Source organism: Fulmarus glacialis, unplaced genomic scaffold, assembly GCF_000690835.1.
Source record: "Fulmarus glacialis isolate BGI_N327 unplaced genomic scaffold, ASM69083v1 scaffold5369, whole genome shotgun sequence".
Taxonomy (NCBI): domain Eukaryota; kingdom Metazoa; phylum Chordata; class Aves; order Procellariiformes; family Procellariidae; genus Fulmarus; species Fulmarus glacialis.
Window position 1 is genome coordinate 12,042 of NW_009231271.1, and position 19,684 is coordinate 31,725.

The window sequence follows — 19,684 nt, forward strand, 5'->3', positions numbered from 1 at the left end:
GTATTATGCAATATTGACATTAAACCTTTTTGTATGGTCTGGAGGAGAATGGTAGGATCTTTGTGGTGTCCGTGTAGCAAATACATTGTATTTCTCTCTCTAATAATTTAGTGAAGAAAGTCCCAAACCAGAGACCAGTCCCTTCCTCTCTGTGATTCTGAGGAATGTCCGTATTAACTGCTTCTTCCTCCTCGACATGCTTGAAGATTTCTCTCCATGTGCGAACGCTGTAGAGATGCTGTGGGAAGGATCTTTCAGCGTTTATTTCTCTAATCGAGGCACTGTGCTCCCTTTCCCCTCAGACCATAAATAGGTCCACTTAATCCTTACATTTATGTAGAGGGTTAACTGCATTATAAAGGATTGCTGCATCTTAGCTTAAACTGAGAGGATGGAGTGTTATCTTCTAATGAAAGAAAGCTTTTGTTGTTATTGAAAATGGCATGGTAGAAGTGGTGGGGGTGATAGCTGCGAAGAACTCAGAGATCCTACCTAGTCATTTGAATTTAAAGGGAATTCAGCCCCAGTCAGAAATTAACCCAGCTGAGGTTAATTTGAAGCCACAGCTGCTGCTGTCATCAGTCGTGAGATCCAAGGCAGAATGGTAGGTACAAGAGCAGCAGAAGACTGCAGTGTATTGCCATTTGTTCAGGCCTTCTAGAGAAGCTGAAAAATAGGAAAATGAATCTTACTTCAAGCACGGGTCCTCCAATTGTAGAACATGACTGTGCTTGATATGGAGGAAAAGCAGAATCTGCTTTTTCTGGATAGTGAATTTTCAAATCAGTCTCTATTTATTTTAAAAACTTTTTTCAGCTGCTTTTGTTTCAGCTTGTGCATGTGTTAGACAAATCTGTGTGGAATAAATTTCTCTTTTAGAGTTTAACAATATTTCTTTTGTTACTAGTGGAATAGATTAGATAACTAAATTTGGATTATTGCTTGAAGAAAAGCACGTTCTTAATAAGTTGTTGGGGTATTTTTACAAAGATGTGGGTTTTTTCTTTCTGGATATTTTAAAAGTAATTGTACTACCCGAAATAATTTGTGCAGAATTTTGTTTTCTATTTTTGCATACCTTTGGTGTCAGGTGAATGTTATTTGTAGGAACAAGGGCCAATTACGTATGTTTCTGGTTGTCTGTCACATAAGCATAAATGCAAGTGGGAAGGTGAGCGGTTTACAACTTGCTGGTCAAGATACCAGTTTTACAAATATGTGCTATGAAGCCACCTGTTGGCTAGATAGTGTGGCTAGTGAGGTATTTAAAATAAAAGTTAGGTTTAACTTTGGTGGGTTTTTTTTCCAATTTTTTTTTCCCTATGAATGTGACTTTATAGCTCTCCTGATGTGTTGCTTAGGTTTTTGATTTCTGCTCCTCAAGAAGAGAGTATCCCATGTTGTACCTGAAGGAAAGCATAATTATCATTAAGAGTCTGTCGTGGTTTAACCCTGGTCGGCAACCAAACACTGCAGAGCTGCTCACTCACCCCCCCACCGATGGAAAGGGGGAGAGAATCGGAAGGGCAATAGTAAGAAAACTTGTGGGTTGAGATAAGAACAGTTTAATGATTGAAATAAAATAAACAACAAAAAGAGAGAGAAACAAACCCCAGGAAAAACGGGTGATGCAGCTGCTCGCCACCCACTGACCGATGCCCAGCCAGTCCCCAAGCAGCGATCGCTGCCCTCCCACCAACTCCCCCCAGTTCATACACTGAGCATGATGTCATAAGGTATGGAATATCCCTTTGGCCAGTTTGGGTCAGCTGTCCTGGCTGTGCCCCCTCGCAACTTCTTGTGCGCCTCCTTGCTGGCAGAGCATGGGAAGCTGAAAAGTCTTTGACTTAGTATAAGCACTGCTTAGCAACAACTAAAACATTGGTGTGTTATCACATTATTCTCATACTAAATCCAAAACACAGCACTACACCAGCTACTAGGAGAAAAATCAACTCTATCCCAGCCGAAACCAGGACACAGTCATACTTGCTTGGTGCTGCAGTGTGTAAATGCTACTTCCTCTCTTTTCATTTTCACATCAGGTGAATTGGACAGGCAGAAGCAAACATGATGATTATAACAAATTAACAGCTTGTAATTTAAGGAGAATGGCAACATAAAAAAAACCAAATGTTTATACCAAATGTTTATAGTGAAGTCTGTGGTGATCCTGTGAAAACCTTTATAATCTTCAGCAGAAATATGGTACGAGGCTTCTCTTTCTGTTACTTTTCCTGTATTTTCCTCTTTCTCCTCACAGTGTCTTCCTTCCTTTTCTAGCATTATTTTCCTGGGTGCAGACAAGCACGTACACGTGTTCACTGAGTGGTGTATTTCTGAATTGCCTGTTCGGTACATGTCCTGCGTACTGGGGGGTTGATCGGTGGCGGAGGTTTTGCCTGAGAAGCTGAATGTCTGTTCTGATAGCACTGTAGGAAAGATCATTCATGGTACCTGTTTTATGTCTCCTCATCAAAATATCTGTCGGCAGCAGGCCCTTTTCAGCTGGCGTTGTTAATGTTTTGCACACAGTGACAGCGTTTCTCTGCTTGCTGTAGAAATACTAGCCTGAAGTAGCCCAACATAAACTTTGAAAGCGAAACTAACATCAATACAAGTCAATATGACGTGGTAATACTCAGCTGTTGCATGTCTGCTAAGTGTTTTCTTTACTTTTTTGGGAAGGGCTGGAAAACTGTTTCTCACAATTATGTTATTTAGTCACTAATATTAAAAGAACGGTCAGATTATTGCTGACCACAAAAATCACTTTGAGAGAATGGTCTGGTTTATTATTTCTGTTTTTCTGGCGTATGCTTTAAATCGATGGACAGCTTTTCTAAAATTACCTTTTGAAATGCATCGGGATTCAGAAACAAGCTGTGTTTAGAATTGGGTTTTGGTGCCTGCATCCATACAATTAGATACGTTATATTCTTTTCAATGTGTGTTCCAGGATTTAGGCATTTGTGCATACTTCATAAAAAGAAGCACAGAAATGCAATTTTTTTGTTTTTACTGAATGTCTTTCCCGTTCGTCCTTTTGTTTTCACTATATTCATTTCAGACACTTTTGTTGTTCTCAAAAAAGTAGGCACTGAATCTGTTCCTTGCCAAAGGCAGTTTATTATTGTAAATTGTATACTGGCTTCTACACGTAACTACAAAAATCTTACAGCAAAATTGTTTTAAAAATTATTCCTTTTTACGGAGCATGATGTTGATCCTTACTGCTAAATGAGAAGTTGGTTTGTAGAGCATTGCAGTCTTGCAGCTTTTCTCAGACTCCTAACAACTGTATTAAGGTTTAATGGGATTGCATAAGTGTCTTAGATAAGCATGAAGTCCTCCTTGTTATTGTGCTGAGGGTACCACCATACCTTACAACTGAGGAGAAAGGTTTTGGTGTATCCACCTTTTGTCAGGATGGAGAAGTGCGACGGACCCTTATTCGGAAAGGAATTCTCATACATCATCTCCCAGGAAAACTAACCTTTGCTTATGAAGCTAAACTTATTTTTTGCTGACAGAGAGCCTGTTGCAAGGCTGGCTGCTGCAGTCTTGTAGAATAGCAAGAAACGAAAACTGAGCCTGACTGAGCATTATTCTCATTCTTTGTCTGCTTCTGCACAGCTATGTGAAAAAGAAAAACAAAGGTTTATTTGCACTCAATGGATGTGATTTCCTGCAATGAAACAAATGCACATGGACTACACACATCAGGTTTCTTTGACTTCTTTCATTTGACTCAGCAAAAATGTTTCACTTTTTTCTTTTTCAGTGACTTGGCATACATTGATCTGCTGGGTTATTTTTGTTTGCTCGTTTTCCCCTCGCAGTTCATCAGGGTCTTAGAGCCAAGTTGTGGCTTTCTTCTTCCCTGTAGTTTTTCAGCAGGCTTGAAAAATTTTGTTAGCAGTATACTTTGTTATCAGATGTCTGCTTAAAAGAAAGTGGTGAAAGGTGGTGCTTGTGCCAGTATTTTAATAAATGTATAAAAAGTACCGTCTGCTTTGTTCCCTGTTCGGGTGTTGATTCCCAGTCGGTGAGAGATGTAGCAGGAGTGGCTGAAGCGGTTACTGTTCTGGCTGTCAGCCACCCAGCTCCCCCAGGGTTTCCTACTGCAGCAGCAATACTGGTCTGATGATGCTGTATGCTGGTATCAACTGGAGCTGATTTGAGTTTAATATACCAGGCTAGTGTGTCTGTGATAGCTCGGGAGCAGATATGCATCCCCATCAGCCATCCTTGTGTAGGGGAGATGTAATCTTGGGTGAAGACTGTTAGCATTAGTAACTGGTTTTGGCTATTGTAGTGATGAGATTATTGTAGTTACAAGACTGTATATACACAGATGAACTGAAATACAAAGATGCCATTTAACACTCTTCAGTTACTCCCCAGAGGAAAACTACCAATCAGATAGAAATATTCTGTCCTGCAACCAAATATGGGAAAGAAGAACAGGACTTACTGCAAGCAGCCATGGATTAAGTAGTGTTTAAAGGAGAAAGAAGAAGGGGGAAAAAAAAAGTCAGGGAAATCCAGCTGTTAAGGGACATCCTTTTTCAACAGCAGGCCAGCGGTGAGCAGTCAAGGTCTTTGGACTTCTTCAGTGGTTCTGTTCCTGGTTTTGCACACGGTTAATTGCACTAATGGTGGTGAAGAAAAATCCCTTTGTGTCAAGTTTTCATTATTATTTTACCCCACTTTTCTGCTTATTACCAAAGGCATACCTTGCTTATGCTCTGCGAAAGGTTGCTAATAATGATTAGGATTACTCTGTATGGTGTTAGTGCCCATAGACTGTTTTCCCTTTAAGCTTTGTAAAAGGAGGAAAAAAAACGCAGAAGAAATGACATGACTTACTGTTGGGGTTTTTTGTTTGTTTTAAATTGTAATCTGTGTAATACCTATTAAATTATATTGGTCTCTAGACAGTACTTTCCTCAGCTGTTCAGATCTTAGAGGGTGGAAGTTTAAATTTGTGGTGAATAACATCTACTCGGTGTTCAGGTTTTTGATTAGTTAGCTTAAAAATAGGAGGCTTTAAGTACTCTTGAAGAGTACAAAGTACTGTCAGATGAACTTTTCTTTTTAACCTTGTTCCAATTTTATATGAACGTGTGCATCTGAGCTTCTCCACACTCACTAGAAAAGCAGGTATGCAGGAGGGGATGGGCTTTTATAAAATTCGCAATCTTGTATTAAAACAACGTTCATCCATTACCAAGCAAGCCACTACTGAAACTATCTACCTTTTTTGTTGTTTTCAAGATACAAGAGTATGGAATGGAATTTAGATTACTTCATTTAAAGACTATTCATATTACAGAGTAATACAATGTAGGAATTTAGTTTAAGTTCAGGGAAGGGAAAACCTCACCATCTTCAGTATTCTAATGGCATGTATAGTGAGAAGGCTGCCATGTAGTATATATGTTCTATCAGAAACTGATGGTGTTTGAAATAGGTATTTAATCTCTCTTTACTTAATGAGTATTTTATGTGTAGTTTCTGTGCTCCTATAGACTGAAACTACAAGTACATAGAAGGAAATATCTTTAGTCAATATTTGCTGTTCCTGGTTTGAAGAAATAACTTCTAGTGATACAGACTTCATTATTAAAGTAAAATTAATGGGAACAGGTACGGAGAACAACTTCTTAGTAATTTACATCAATAGATTTAGGAATTCTGGAATAAATTTAGATATTTAGGAATTTCCAAAATAGCACTTTAAATCTGTGTTATCTTAAGATGCTGTTGAAACACCCTTCCAAGTAATGCATGAATATATTTCAGCAAGAGTTCAGGGGCAGCAGGGGAACAACACCTCATACTTCTGCAGATAATTAGACTAGGCTTCATTATCTGCCTGTAATGAAAACCTGGTGCTTGTCATGCCCCAGGAATGCAGAAACTTTTTTCAGTTTCAAGGTATTTTTAGTTATTTTCTTAGTATAAGTAATTATGTTAAAAATACAATAAATTTGAAGTATATGTGCTATGATTCCATGGAAGAAAAACACTCTGTGGTACAACATTTCCAGTTAATTCTAGCTTTTACATTTTCTTCATAAGCTGAATGTTCTTCTGCTCAATGGTAGAAATAGTTAACAAATCTGTAGTACTGCACTGAAGTTGGAAATTAAGTTCCTAGATATTTTCAAACATGAATTTTTATTAAAAATAAATCTAAAATATAAAGTTTAACTAAATTTAAGACAGCTCGCAATTTTTAAAGTCATAGAACTGTAGAATAATTGAGTTTGAAAAGGACCTCAGGATGTCTCAAGTCCAACCTTCTCTCAGCCCTGAGATCAGACAAAGTTTCTTCGGACCCTATGTGGTTGGATCTTAGAAACCTACAAGGATGGAGACTACGCAACTTCTCTGGGGAACGTCTTCTACTGCCCAACTGTCCTCATGGTGAAAAAGCTTTTTCTTTTTGTCATGTTGGAACTTCTAAATCTCCAGATATATATTTTTCACGATTGTTCCTCAGCTGTCTACAATATTCTCTTCAGTTTAGCTCCATGCACAGTTGTGCCAAAGTTCTGCTTAACTTGCATTTGTAAATGATTTAAGTCTTACTATGATTCAGTATAAGAATAAAGATTATATATTTCTAATGGATAGCCAGACTTCTCAGGAAAAATGCATCTGTGGGTTCAAAAAAAAAAGTTTAATGCTTTACTGTTTCACTTTGTGGTAGTAAATTAGCAGATTAACATTTATTTTAGGAAAGTCTATGTTATCTGAAGCAGCATTGATTAATAGTTCCAAGCCATTTTTGTGATGGTATTTTTATTAAAAATTTTTAAAACCCAATTCTTTGTTCAACCATGAGTTGTATTTTGCTCTGTGTTTCCAGTATGATAGTTTCTGTCCCAACTCTTAAAAGTTAATGCTGTTTTATTTCTCTAGTAGTGTATTCTGGCAACATTGTTTATAGTATTTGTCTCTGGAAATGAGTGCACCTAACCTAAAAGTGTGAAAAAGATAAGAAACTAATAAAGGCCATTTAAATACAAATAATCAAACTTTTTGTTGGTGTACTTTTGCAAACACTGCATTGAGATAGCTATGTGATTATAGTCCATTGAAACCATTTTGCAGCATCAAATTGAAACTACTCTGAAGTGTTGAATATTCAAACTAGATTTGCACAAGCTTCTTTTTTAAGCTTTCATAGTTTTTCATAAATTGGTACTGGCCACCATAATAACAATTAATATATGATTGCATGACCTGCTCTTCAGATTTCTGAGCAGCAGTCTGTAGAGCAAAATTTTAGCTTTAAACCTCTTCACTAATAATTTCACATTTGTATGTGATTGATACATGTTGTTCTTCACTTCAAAATGAGGTGTGCAAATTTAGTTTTGATTGTTTTTTGTAAACACAAAGGGGACCATGGTGTTTTCTGGGTAGTAATCTGGTAGTCCAGGTAATTTTTGTCAGGAGGCCTGTGTTTTGTCAACCTGCATAATCTTAAAGATTCCAAGATGCAGAATTTGTGATGAAAGTTCGTAAGTCAGAATTTCATTCTGACTCTTTATTCCGTGTGTTAACATCTCATTCTCTTTCTGGGTCTGATTAATCCATTTCCAATCTGTGTGTTCCAGGTATTTCTGCGTACGTAGCCACCAGGCTTTGGGAGTACATTGGCATAGTTCAGAGTCTGTTTATAGTCGCAGGTACCTGCCAGAGAATTTCTAGAGGTGTCGCTAGTTAGGCTGTCTAAATGCACTGTACAGCAGATGGCACTGGAAGAGCACATCAGTGGGAGACTTAAGTGATGCCATAATTCGTACAGAATACTAGCGAAGCTGTTGCGGTGCTGAGGGTTGTGAAGAAGTTGAGTAGCTCATTTTAATGTATTCCAGGAAGGGGTGCATGTTTCAGCTCTTCTAGATGTAGGCAGTTGAAAATTCTACACTTGCAAGTGTATGAGTGTATCTTATATTGAGGGTTGTTTATACAGCACTTTTAAACACATTAATATGCAGTGCAGAATTACTGGTATTTTTTAAGTATGTGCGAAGAAAGGAGAGTATCTGTATCAATTAGGGTATTTGACTTCAGGGTGTATTTGTTTTCTCACTTCTTGGATAAAATATGTGTAAGAGATGTTATAAAGTAGAGCGATTCTCATATGAAAGACTTGTTTAGAGGCTTGCTCTCATCTGTGGGTGTGTTCAGTTTACATCAGAGAGCTTTGACCCAGACTGTCATTCACTAGATTTTATCATCTTTTCCTGGATGAATGAGCTGGATTTCTGGATATATGCATGTTGTTTATGTGGTTTATATTTGAAATTCAAACCTTTATTATTTCTTTATATGAAATGTTACAATGATAGAAGTAATGAGTTGTGCATTTGGACAATCATGCATTTTGCTTGATAAAGATATTGGCTAGTAAGGTAGGCTGACAGATGTAAAACACTTTTTTGCTCAAGTGGGCTCAGTAGTCACTCTGAAAGTACAAAACTTTGATTCCTCTATATGCTGCCATAGAGATTTATCTGTTGAGATTATTTTTAGGTTGTGGATCTTCATTTGTTATAAAAACCCACATTTTGATACAGAAAGACTAGCATGTGATAAAAACCTGTTCTTTCGAGTGACTTGCGTAGTCTTTTAGTTATGGAGAAGCTGAAGAAACATAGTTCCTTGAGTCAAATTTTAGGTAACTAATTCTTTTGAAACACACCAATTAAAAAAAAAATGGTGAACCAGACAGTTTGGGGCTCTATACATGTTTTCTCCCCAATCAGCAATGTGATAATGTTCTTTTCTTTTTCTCCCTAGCTTAGAAGGCAGATGTTATTTTCATGCTTGCTTTTTTAGGGTTAGGAATTGCATACAGTATGATGTACTTCCTACAAGGGTGGGGAAATGTATCTGGTAAAGTGGAAATAGTATCATCTTGTGGATGTCAGTCAGAAGCAGCTGGGGAGAGAGTACTGTGGGTTTCACAAGCGGGGCTAACGTGAGGGTTCCCAGGCTTCTGGTACTACATACACAAAGGCACAGTTAAATTCATCAAATGAACAGCCACTCTGACTTTGTCAGTTTAGGAGCAGCATAGAATCCTGAAGTTATATTTTTCACTCATTTTGTAGGTTCATTTAGTTACATATGATAAAAAGAGTAGTGTAAATTGGTAAGATGGCAAAATCCAAATGGTTTAGGAATAGAAAGGTCAACAAGGCATTTTGAGTCTACTTTTAATTTACATGTAACTCTCCCTTTATCTGTATCTAGCTTTTTCTTAATTACTGTACTTTGTCAGTTATTCTGATACACCAGATTTCAGGCATATAAAACCCACTAAATATATTCTCCTCATGTTTGGTTTTCAGTACTTCCATATTTCCCAATTATCCAAACATATGGAGCTCATATTAAATATCAGTATTTTAAAACATGCAATTTTACGGTTCTGCACGTATCTATCATAAGGAAAGTAAAAGTAGTGTCCTAACTTTTGAAAATACATACACGTATCTCGGTATCATCTTCAGATTGTGTAAATGGAATGTGGTTTTTAAGGTATCAGGACTCCAGGTACCAAAGGAGTCATGTTAAAAATGAAAAGTAAGCAGTGGACTTCTAATAAAATACGGGTCCTGTTTTTTTAAGGTCTTAATAGTAATTTATAACGAGTTGGTTCTTAATCGTTTGTTTGTTTGTTTAGGAAACAATTTTTTTGGGCGTGTTTGTTCGTTGCTGATGGCAAGTAAATCAGTTTACAGGCAGAAGAGAAACCTTTTAGCTTCTCCCCATTGAGAGAAAGGAAAGGAAAGTGCTGTTTAGTTTGGTAGTTAAGAAAAAGAGCTGAAGATACTCTAAAGATGGACTTGGGAAATGTCAGAGGTTTTGGCAAAGACAGAACAGGTCTTCTAGGTATGGTGATGCAGATATTGCAGGGAATTTGAAGATAGGACTAGGGTACAAATCCGAGTAAATCAAGCTTTAGTGCTTCTGCTGTTTGAGAACAGTGTTCAACCCCCCAGCAGCATGGCTTTACTTAAAATTTTTCAAGGTATTTTGAAGTTCAGAATCCTTAGATGCCTTGCATTGTCTTTTAGTTTGCTTTGGATAAGATTCTTCAGCCTTTGTGTACTTGAGGACCACAAAAGTTGGGCTGGACAAGAGTAATAGTCAATGGACTGCTCTTTGATTATAGTAATCACTCTCCTTACATGCTTTTATGCAATTTTTGAATGATTATTTAAGAAAATCGTATTGTTTACTTGATAAAACTTATTTCAGTTCATTGTACTATTTTTCTCAGTTGCTTGCATTGTGCTACCATGGGAAAAAAGTGGGAAGGGCGTACATAAGGCCTGTTTTATTTTCCCCTCTTTCAAGAATTTCTTGAAAGATTCCTAGACTCCTCCAGCTTGCCATGCTTAGCCTGGAGCCAGGCTTGCTGCTGCAGTTTGTGCTGCTAACATAACATGTATTTGGAGGTACGTAGAAAAATGGCTAGTACTAATTGTAGTACCTACTTCTGTGGCAGCAGCAACTTCCCTCTGTTCTCTTGCCCTTCTTGTTCTTCCCCTCTCTGCAGAGCTGCTTGCTTTGGAAGGTCTAACTGACATTAAAAATTAAAAACAAACAAACAAACCCCCAAAAACCCAAAAAACAAACTCAAAAAAACAAATCCCAAACAAAAAAAAACAAGCTGAAAAGTCAAATTTATGGAGGGGGTGGGTATATGACTCTGGAAGATGCCAGGTGGGAGGAGTTCACTGGGACTTGAGCAGATGTGTCCACTTAGTCTTGGCAGAAGTACTGGAGGAAGAAAAGCTCTAATAGTACTAGGCAAGGACAGCCTGTGATGTGACGTCCTCTATACCTAAAACACAGTTTGGAAATCAGTTTTCTTTCATAGAAGTTCAGGAGAGGACTTCTATGCTTTGCTCTAGACAGATGTTACTTTGCTGTTAATTTCTCTCTATTTTTTGACTGGAGTTAGTTTTCCTGTAATAATGTAACTATTTGAATATTGCTCAACTTTCCTTGTAAAGAAAGTATGACCTTGTAAGACCATGTTTTTAGGTCTAATCACAGTTTAACTGGTATGTAGGAATTCTGTCGGATAGGATATCTTCTATAGTTTTATCTTCTATAGTTATTTTTTGTCGGGATTTTTCTAGGAGCCTTCTGAAAGAGAGGGATGTTTCTGTGCTTGAAAATTTTATATATGTGCATTAAATATATATGCCTATGAGTGTGATGTAACATGTGTGTATATTTAAAAAATAGCATGCTAAAAGCAGAAAAAAGTTGTGGAAATCTCCAAGGCAGATGTAGCAGATTCATTTTTTGATCCTGATTGGTTTCCAAATCAGATCTCTATATTTACTTTTATTTAATGCCCATTACTTAAGAACGGCAATTTCTGTTTTGTTTGGAGAGAGGAAAACCCTTATGGATAATTTTTAAAATATTTCTTTTGTGAAGTTAATTGTTTTTTATTTGTTTCCAGGAAATGGCTCTTGAAGTTAAATGAGGCTGGGTAAAACACATAAATGAAGCAGAAGCTGCTCTGCATGTGTTAGGGCTATATCACCACAAGCACTGCTGATCAGCCAGACGTGGTAACTTGTCATAATGAAGAAAATTAGTCTCAAAACAATTCGCAAGTCCTTTAATTTAAATAAAAGTAAAGATGAAAGCGACTTTGTAGTGGTTCAAGAATTTGGAAAAGATGACTCCTTGTTTGGCAGCTGCTATGGTAAAGATTTGGCTAGCTGTGAAGTCAATAGTGAAGATGAAAAAGGAGGCAAAAATAGATCAAAAAGTGAAAGCTTAATGGGTACGTTAAAAAGGAGGCTTTCAGCAAAACAAAAACAGAAAGGCAAAGGCAGCACACCATCTGTAAGCTCTGCAGATGATGACACCTTTTCTTCTTCATCTGCTCCAATAACCTTCAAAGATGTGCGAGCTCAAAGACCTCTGAGATCCACTTCCCTCCGTAATCACCATTACAGTCCAACTCCATGGCCCCTTCGACCTACAAATTCAGAAGAGACTTGCATCAAAATGGAAGTGAAAGTCAAGGCCTTGGTCCATTCCTCTAATCCAAGCCCAGCACTGAATGGCGTTCGAAAGGACTTCCATGACTTGCAGTCAGACAACGTGTTCCAGGAACAAAACAATGCATTAAAAAATACAGAGTCTCAGAACGGGGACTTGCATCTTCATATTGATGAACATGTGCCTGTAGTTATTGGATTAATGCCTCAGGACTACATTCAGTATACTGTGCCTTTAGATGAGGGAATGTATCCTTTGGAAGGATCACGTAGTTACTGTCTGGATAGTTCCTCACCCATGGAAGTTTCAACTGTTTCTTCTCAAGTGGGGGGAAATGCTTTCCATGAAGAAGAGAGCCAAGTGGATCAGGATGTAGTCGTTGCACCGGATATCTTTGTGGACCAGACAGTGAATGGTTTGTTGATTGGTACCACAGGAGTCATGTTACAAAGCCCAAGAGTTAATCACAGCGATGTCCCTCCACTCTCACCTTTGCTACCTCCAATGCAGAATAATCAAATCCAAAGGAACTTCAATGGATTGAATGGCACAGATGCCCACGTGGCTGAAAGTATGCGCTGCCATTTGAATTTTGATCCTAACACTGCCCCTGGAGTTGGAAGAGTTTATGATTCTGTACAGAACAGTGGCCCTATGGTTGTGACAAGTCTCACAGAAGAACTGAAAAAACTTGCAAAACAAGGATGGTACTGGGGCCCCATTACACGTTGGGAGGCAGAGGGAAAATTAGCTAATGTGCCTGATGGCTCGTTTCTTGTTCGAGATAGTTCTGATGATCGTTATCTTTTAAGTTTGAGTTTTCGTTCCCATGGAAAAACTCTTCACACTAGAATTGAACACTCAAATGGTAGGTTTAGCTTTTATGAACAACCAGATGTGGAGGGGCATACATCTATAGTTGACTTAATTGAACATTCAATCAGGGACTCTGAAAATGGAGCTTTCTGCTATTCGAGATCCCGACTGCCTGGATCTGCAACTTACCCAGTGAGACTGACAAATCCAGTATCTCGGTTTATGCAGGTGCGTTCTTTACAATACCTGTGTCGTTTTGTAATACGTCAGTACACCAGAATAGACCTGATTCAGAAACTGCCTTTGCCAAACAAAATGAAGGATTATTTACAGGAAAAGCACTACTGAAAGCTTATGGGAATCTTGCATCTTGCACTTTGGGAACAACAACAAAAAAAGAGATTGAATTACAGTTTACAGACTTTCATTATTATCAAAATCTTTTGCTGCCATAAAAATACTTCATTTTTGTGTGTAAAAGAAAAGTAATGCATTTGGATTTATGTTTGTTTTGGGGGGGGTTGTGTATTTTGGGGGGCTTTTTTTTTTTTTTTTTGAAAGAATGATCTCAAGTTTATTTTTAGAAGTGTGAAATAGCTATCTTTCATCAATGTGCAGATTAATCACAATGTGAATGATCAAATTCTCCTTAATTTCCCCCAAGTCCTTTGCTGCTATCCACTGTGATTTTTATGCATTGAAAGCACATTTCATGTGTATTCAACCATAAGTAAAAGTCAAATGAAACTTGTTGAATGGGATATTTTTTTTCCTTTGAAATAGCCTGTTTGAAAAAAAAATGATTGTGGATAAAAAAAAATATTGGTATTCCAAATCACAGAATTTACATCTATGTTAAAAACAATTTCCTAGTATCTTAATTATAAATTTCTATAGAGATATGCCCTAATGTAGAACTTATAAACAGAGCTGTGTGATAAGAACATGGTTATGCAGCATATCTTTGGGAAAAAAACACCTTTCTCCTAAGCCTTGTATTGTCTGTACACTATTTCATGTTTGAGAAGGTTGGTTCAGTTTTCTTCTTGTCTCAGTATTTTGTCCTTCTAAAAATGGCCTTTAAAAAAAAGAAGTCTCTGAAAGTTGATGTGTAGTACCTATAAGGAAATTGTGGTACTGGGGCCTTGTCAAATATTACTTTTTAAAATCATGCCATCAGTTAAATAAATGAACACCTACCGGGTCCCCTCTTTCTGTCCTCTTCCCTCCTACCTCCACTTGGGGGGCGGGGAGGGGAATTTCCTGGATTTGTAGGAAGACTCTAGGAATTGTTATTATGGGAACATAAATTGATAAGCCATTTTAGGGATGGAGTAAAACTTGTGATAGGATGATTTCTACAATATATGTTCAAACTACTTGAAATTTTATAGTTTTCTGCATTTTTTTCACTTCAGAAATGCAGTAATACACTAATGTCCTTTGGATCGTTTTCCCCTTTTTTTGGATATCCTTTGGGGAGGAAGGAACAGGACTGATAACATCTTGGATGGAGGATACTTAAAATGCATCTCTAAAGCTTTGTTCTCATAGCCTTTGAAATTACGGGGGAAAGAGGTTTGGGTATACATTGACTGCAGAAAATGTTTCAGTTTACTGTCATGAAATATGTTTTGACATATGAAATATTGAATCAATTAAGTAAATGTTTATGATATCTGTCAAAGATTCTGGCATTTGAAAAGCTTACAGTTATTCTAACCTTCTGTAAAGACTTTCAGTGGGGAGTACAGGTTCTACACTGTAGTATTTCCGTCATGCAAGGTTAATCCATGGCATTTTCCTGTTTTGTTTCAGGTTTTTTTTCCCCCATAGTTCTATCACTTTTATGAGTTACTTGTTAAAGGGGTCACGGGTGGCTTGGAAGGGAGGCTTGCTTTGCCTGCCTCTGCCCCCCTGTTTTGTATTTTAGAATGTCATTTTCCCCATCTCTAATAGGAGTTGCTAGTCGGTAAACATCAGCTTAGAAAAGGCTGTTCATCTTTGATACAGCTTTCTTGTTTAGGTCATTTTCTTCGCCTTGTTTAATCTAGCCCTTTGTCCCCTGAAATGAGTCTTTGGTAATGAATACAGTATTGCTGCAAGGTGGTGCAATAGCACTACATCTTGGGTTGCCTGAATTGATAGACTAAATTTATATTTTTTTAATTTATTTTTTGACCATAATGTTTAACTAAAATAAAAAAAAAAGAAAATCAAAGGTAGATAAAAGCTGCCTTTGCTTCTAAGGGAGGGAGAGTAGGGATTTCTTCTTTAGTGTGAGAAAGTTTTAAACTTAAAAAAAAAATCCAGAGCAGTCTATATGCGTACTTTGTTGGCTCTGCCATTGAGATATATGTATGCAAGTGTGAATTCTGTTTTCTTTTTTTCCTCTACTGACTTCCCCCCCTCCCCTGAATCAGGATCACTAACTTTATTCAAAAAGGCACAATAACCTATTGTATGGTACAGTGTTCTGATTCCGTCTGTGGGGAGGAAAAAGAAAATCATTTTTATGGATTTCAGACGCATGCTTTTGGAAGAAAACCTCTGGCATTTTCTTCACTTTAAAAATTCTTTCCCCATACAAGCTAGAGGGCCTATACATTCTACAGAATCTTTGAAAGATTATAGTTTACTAAGTATTTTCTTTGCCATTTAATACCACTATTGAATGCATTAAATATATGTTTGTGCTAGGCCACATGCGTTAATTTAGCAGTCATTGCATTGAAACTTAAATAGTTGAAGCTATAATATCCTGGTCTTATTGCTGAATTGAAAAACGTGCAAGAACACACATGCTAAATTTCTTGCCCATGCCTTTATAAATTTCAGTTTGTTCATTCATATGTGTTGATGCTTTTTTTTTTTTTTTAAACTTTGGTTCAGCTATCCAGTTTTTGAATTGCCTTCCTTGCTGTGTTCTTCATCTGCAAACTTAATCAGGTCAAGTTAACTTTGTCGTTCCTGCCCCCGCCTCCGTAAAGCTTCCACAAGAGGAACACTGTAAAGTGGTTGAGGCCTAGGATGTGAGAACCATATAGCACTTTGATTCTAAGTAAAAAATGGTGGTGATATTTCTACTAAGCTCAAAATACTTTAAATCAGTAGTAAGTAGACACAAATACTTATTTTTACGTTTCATTAATCAGAACCTCACAGTATTTTTTCGTGCTGAGGTAACTGGCCAGCCAGCAGAAGGAACCCAGAAAAATGACTTTGAAAACATTAAAGATACTTACAATTTCTTATAATAAAGATTAATATTAAAGAAACAGTAATATTTAATTATGAGACAATTTAGAAGTACTTGGAGTAACCACGAAAATTGTGTTGACTTCTGCTTCATGAAAATTAGAGGAACAAAGTGTCCTTGACATATAAAAGGAAAATGACTGAGGATAGTTTGGGGATCTTTGGAAGTAGATAACACTAGGAATAGAAGCTAACTGACTATGATCCTTATAGAGTAGAAATATGGCTATTTATTCAGCACAACAGTTTAAGGGTTCAAAAGGCATGCTTTTTATGCAATTGAATTGTGGAAAAATGTTTTTGAAAATGAGACTTTGAAATAAAACTCCTTTTTTTGAGCATCTGAAATAATTGACGTTATTGATAACATTGTTTTACCAATTGGAGTAAAACAACACCTTGTATTTGGAAATGGAAAAATAAATTTGCACAATTTCCTCTGTGTTTTTTTTTTTTTTGTAAGCCAGTGTTATAAACAACTGAAAGTGATTTGTATTCTTTGATCTATTTGAAGGATATAGCACTTATCCTGCTGTTGACAGTGAATGCCATCTTTTTATCAAAATGTTTTTCTGTCAGAAGGATCAGAAATGCAATTATTAATTAAACTCTTTGTTCTCAGATGAGCTGACTTTACATTTTGTTAAAGCCAATTTATTTCTGTGAATATTGACTGCTGGGCTAAGTGAAATCTGTGCAGTTTTTGTTTTGATGCATTTCATCTATGTGAATACTGGAATTATAAATTTAAAACACCATACCAGCAATATATGGGCTATGATTCTGATGAGAAGTATTTCTCTGTTACTGAACTTCCAAATTCTGAGCTAAGCTATGGATAAAATGATGATTGCCAATTTCATTTCTTAAAATCTTTTTACGACTGCAAAGAATAAAAATTGCAAGAATTCTTTATAAATAAAAAATGGGCTAGATGGTAGTTCATAATAAGGGAAATACAGCATTGTTGTATCTGGAGAGTGTCCTAAATTCTACACAGGTAATGAAAAAATCTTAAAGAATTTTGTATCAATACATGTTGGGTTAAAGAATTTTTATAGTGATGATGGAGTGCCATGAAGTTAATACTTGCAATCCAGATTGCTGTAGTTTACACTTTTCTCTGTTTCAGACCTGGTGTGCACTATTTGTACTAAGCACGCCACAGAGTGAATTATCCAAAGTCCATTGATTTTAATGTGTTTTGGTTTGTAAACAAAATTATAGTAATTTCTTGCACATTTTTGAAAAATAATTGTATAAGGATTTATGTATCTGCTTCTGGATACAGTGTGTAAATAAAAATTTCATTCACAAAAAGATTTGTGAAGTGTTCTACATCTTAATGACGTTCTAAAACAAAAAAATTGAAAGACATCATAAAATTTGGGCATCTGACTTAAACATTTACATTTTTAATAGTTATAATTTAATAGTTATAATTTAAACTGTTGGGTTTTTTTATCCCTGCTAGTTGACTTTTCAAAACATTTCTATATACCGATTATATTAATTCCTACTTTTCAAAGCAAGAAGAAAAATTGCCAGAACATAACTAGAATATGATTTTTAAAAGGTCTGCGTACATACTGTAAGTTAATTTTTTGATAACTTCTGTTGTTTTCTTCCTTAAAAAAATTACAGAATTCATTAAAAAAGTCTCCATTTCAAAGGTAATATACCATCTCTTGGCTTCCAAGCAAGCAAGTAGTTCTTATTTAGTTCCAAAGTAAAAAATTATATGAGGTGTTGATCTTTGTATATTCACCTGATGCTGTCATATATTAACTTTAAAAAGGGAGTGGCATTTTAAACCCTGAGAAATCACACAAATAAACCAGAAGATCAAGGATAAACAATTTCTATTTTACAAAAGATATGTGCAATTGTTCGCGTTTTCATGTAGATGTGACTTACAGACTCACTACGCAAATTCAAGGATATACCACCTGCTCCTTAGGTCTTGGTTACAACTGTTTGGTTTCATTTTTTTTTAAAACAAACAGAAAAACCAAAAACCCCAACCTTGGTAGCGAGTAATTACTGTTCATATTGTCCACAGCTGATACGTACATTTCTATGCATTCTGTAACTAAATTCCTAAAACAGTAACCAGAAACAATTCATAGTTTTTGCCATTTAAGAGAAAACTGCCTTCTACTTCCTACTGCTGGGGCTAGTCTTGCACGCTCAGTACGGTGTGTGGTTTGCAGGGGATCTGGCTGGGGTTTTGTTATAAGTCTGCATGATGCTCTTCTCTACGTTCGTTCTATTCACTCCAGAAAATTTGGCGAGAAATAAACTTACCCTCCAATGTTCTGTTGGTAAGTGGTGAAAGGTGAGTAAAAGTTAAATTTACAGCTGCCTAGCATGATCCAGGCAGGGCTGAAATGTTTATAGTCAAGATGCCTGTCATCCTAATTATTTCTACCTTGCATTCAGTCAGCTTCATAGCTATGGGAGTGGAAGAGAAACGCTAAGACACTGCCGGATACAGAAAGCTTGCTGTACGTCTTGATAATGTAACCCTTGTACCAAGACAGAAGGGCAGAGCTTGGGGCTGGGGAGGTGAATTAAGTCGTAGAATCATAGAATACCAGGTTAGAGGGGACCTCAAGGATCATCTGGTCCAACCTTTCTTGGCAAAAGCACGGTCTAGACAAGATGGCCCAGCACCCTGTCCAGCTGATTCTAAAAAGTGTCTAACGTTGGGGAATCCACCACTTCCCTGGGGAGATTATTCCAATGGCTGATTGTTCTTGTGAAAAATTTTCCTCTTGTGTCCAATCGTATCTCCCTGAGTAATTTGTACCCAATACCCCTCGTCTTTTCCGTGTGACTCCTTGTAAAAAGGGAGTCTCCATCTTCTTTGTAGCCACCCTTTAGATACTGGAACATGGTGATAAGGTCTCCCCTAAGCCTTCTTTTCTCGAGGCTGAACAAACCCAGTTCTCTCAGCCTTTCCTCATATGGCAGGCTTCCCAGTCCTTTGATCACCTTTGTGGCCCTCCTCTGGACCCTCTCCAGCCTGTCCACGTCCTTTTTGCATAGTGGGGACCAAAACTGAATACAGTCTTCCAGGTGTGGCCTGACAAGCGCTGAATAGAGTGGGATAATGACTTTCTCTCTGCTGGTGATGCCCTTGTTGATGCAACCCAGCATCCTGTTGGCTTTCTTTGTCGCAGCAGCACACTGTTCACTCTATTGAGCTTGTTGTCCACCAGGACCCCCAGGTCCCTTTCCAAGAGCTGCTCCCCAGGTGGGTAGATCCCAGCATGTGCTGCACTCCTGGATTATGTTTTCCCAGGTGCAAGACATTACACTTGTCCTTGATGAACTTAAAGTCATCCTCTGCAATTAAGAGAAGACCTCAAAGATTACAAACCTGTAAGATCTAATAGATATCCTTAATATTTAGGAAACAACTTTCGATCACTTGTCTCCAGTACATAAAATTTGCTTGCAGTCTCTGCTTTTCTGTTTTTTTCCTTTTCAAAGGCTAAGGTTCAGCTGAGCATTTTAGCATCCCTTGCGACATTAGTACGCA

At 37.2% G+C, this 19,684-nt stretch overlaps 1 protein-coding gene across 1 annotated transcript; it reads left to right on the plus strand.

The window, feature by feature from the left end:
- Positions 1 to 11,404: 11,404 nt before the first annotated feature.
- On the plus strand, positions 11,405 to 13,735 carry SOCS6 (suppressor of cytokine signaling 6). Its single transcript, XM_009584491.1, has one exon. The coding sequence runs from the start codon at positions 11,638 to 11,640 to the stop codon at positions 13,225 to 13,227; it is 1,590 nt and encodes a 529-aa protein (XP_009582786.1). The 5' UTR covers positions 11,405 to 11,637; the 3' UTR covers positions 13,228 to 13,735.
- Positions 13,736 to 19,684: the final 5,949 nt, after the last annotated feature.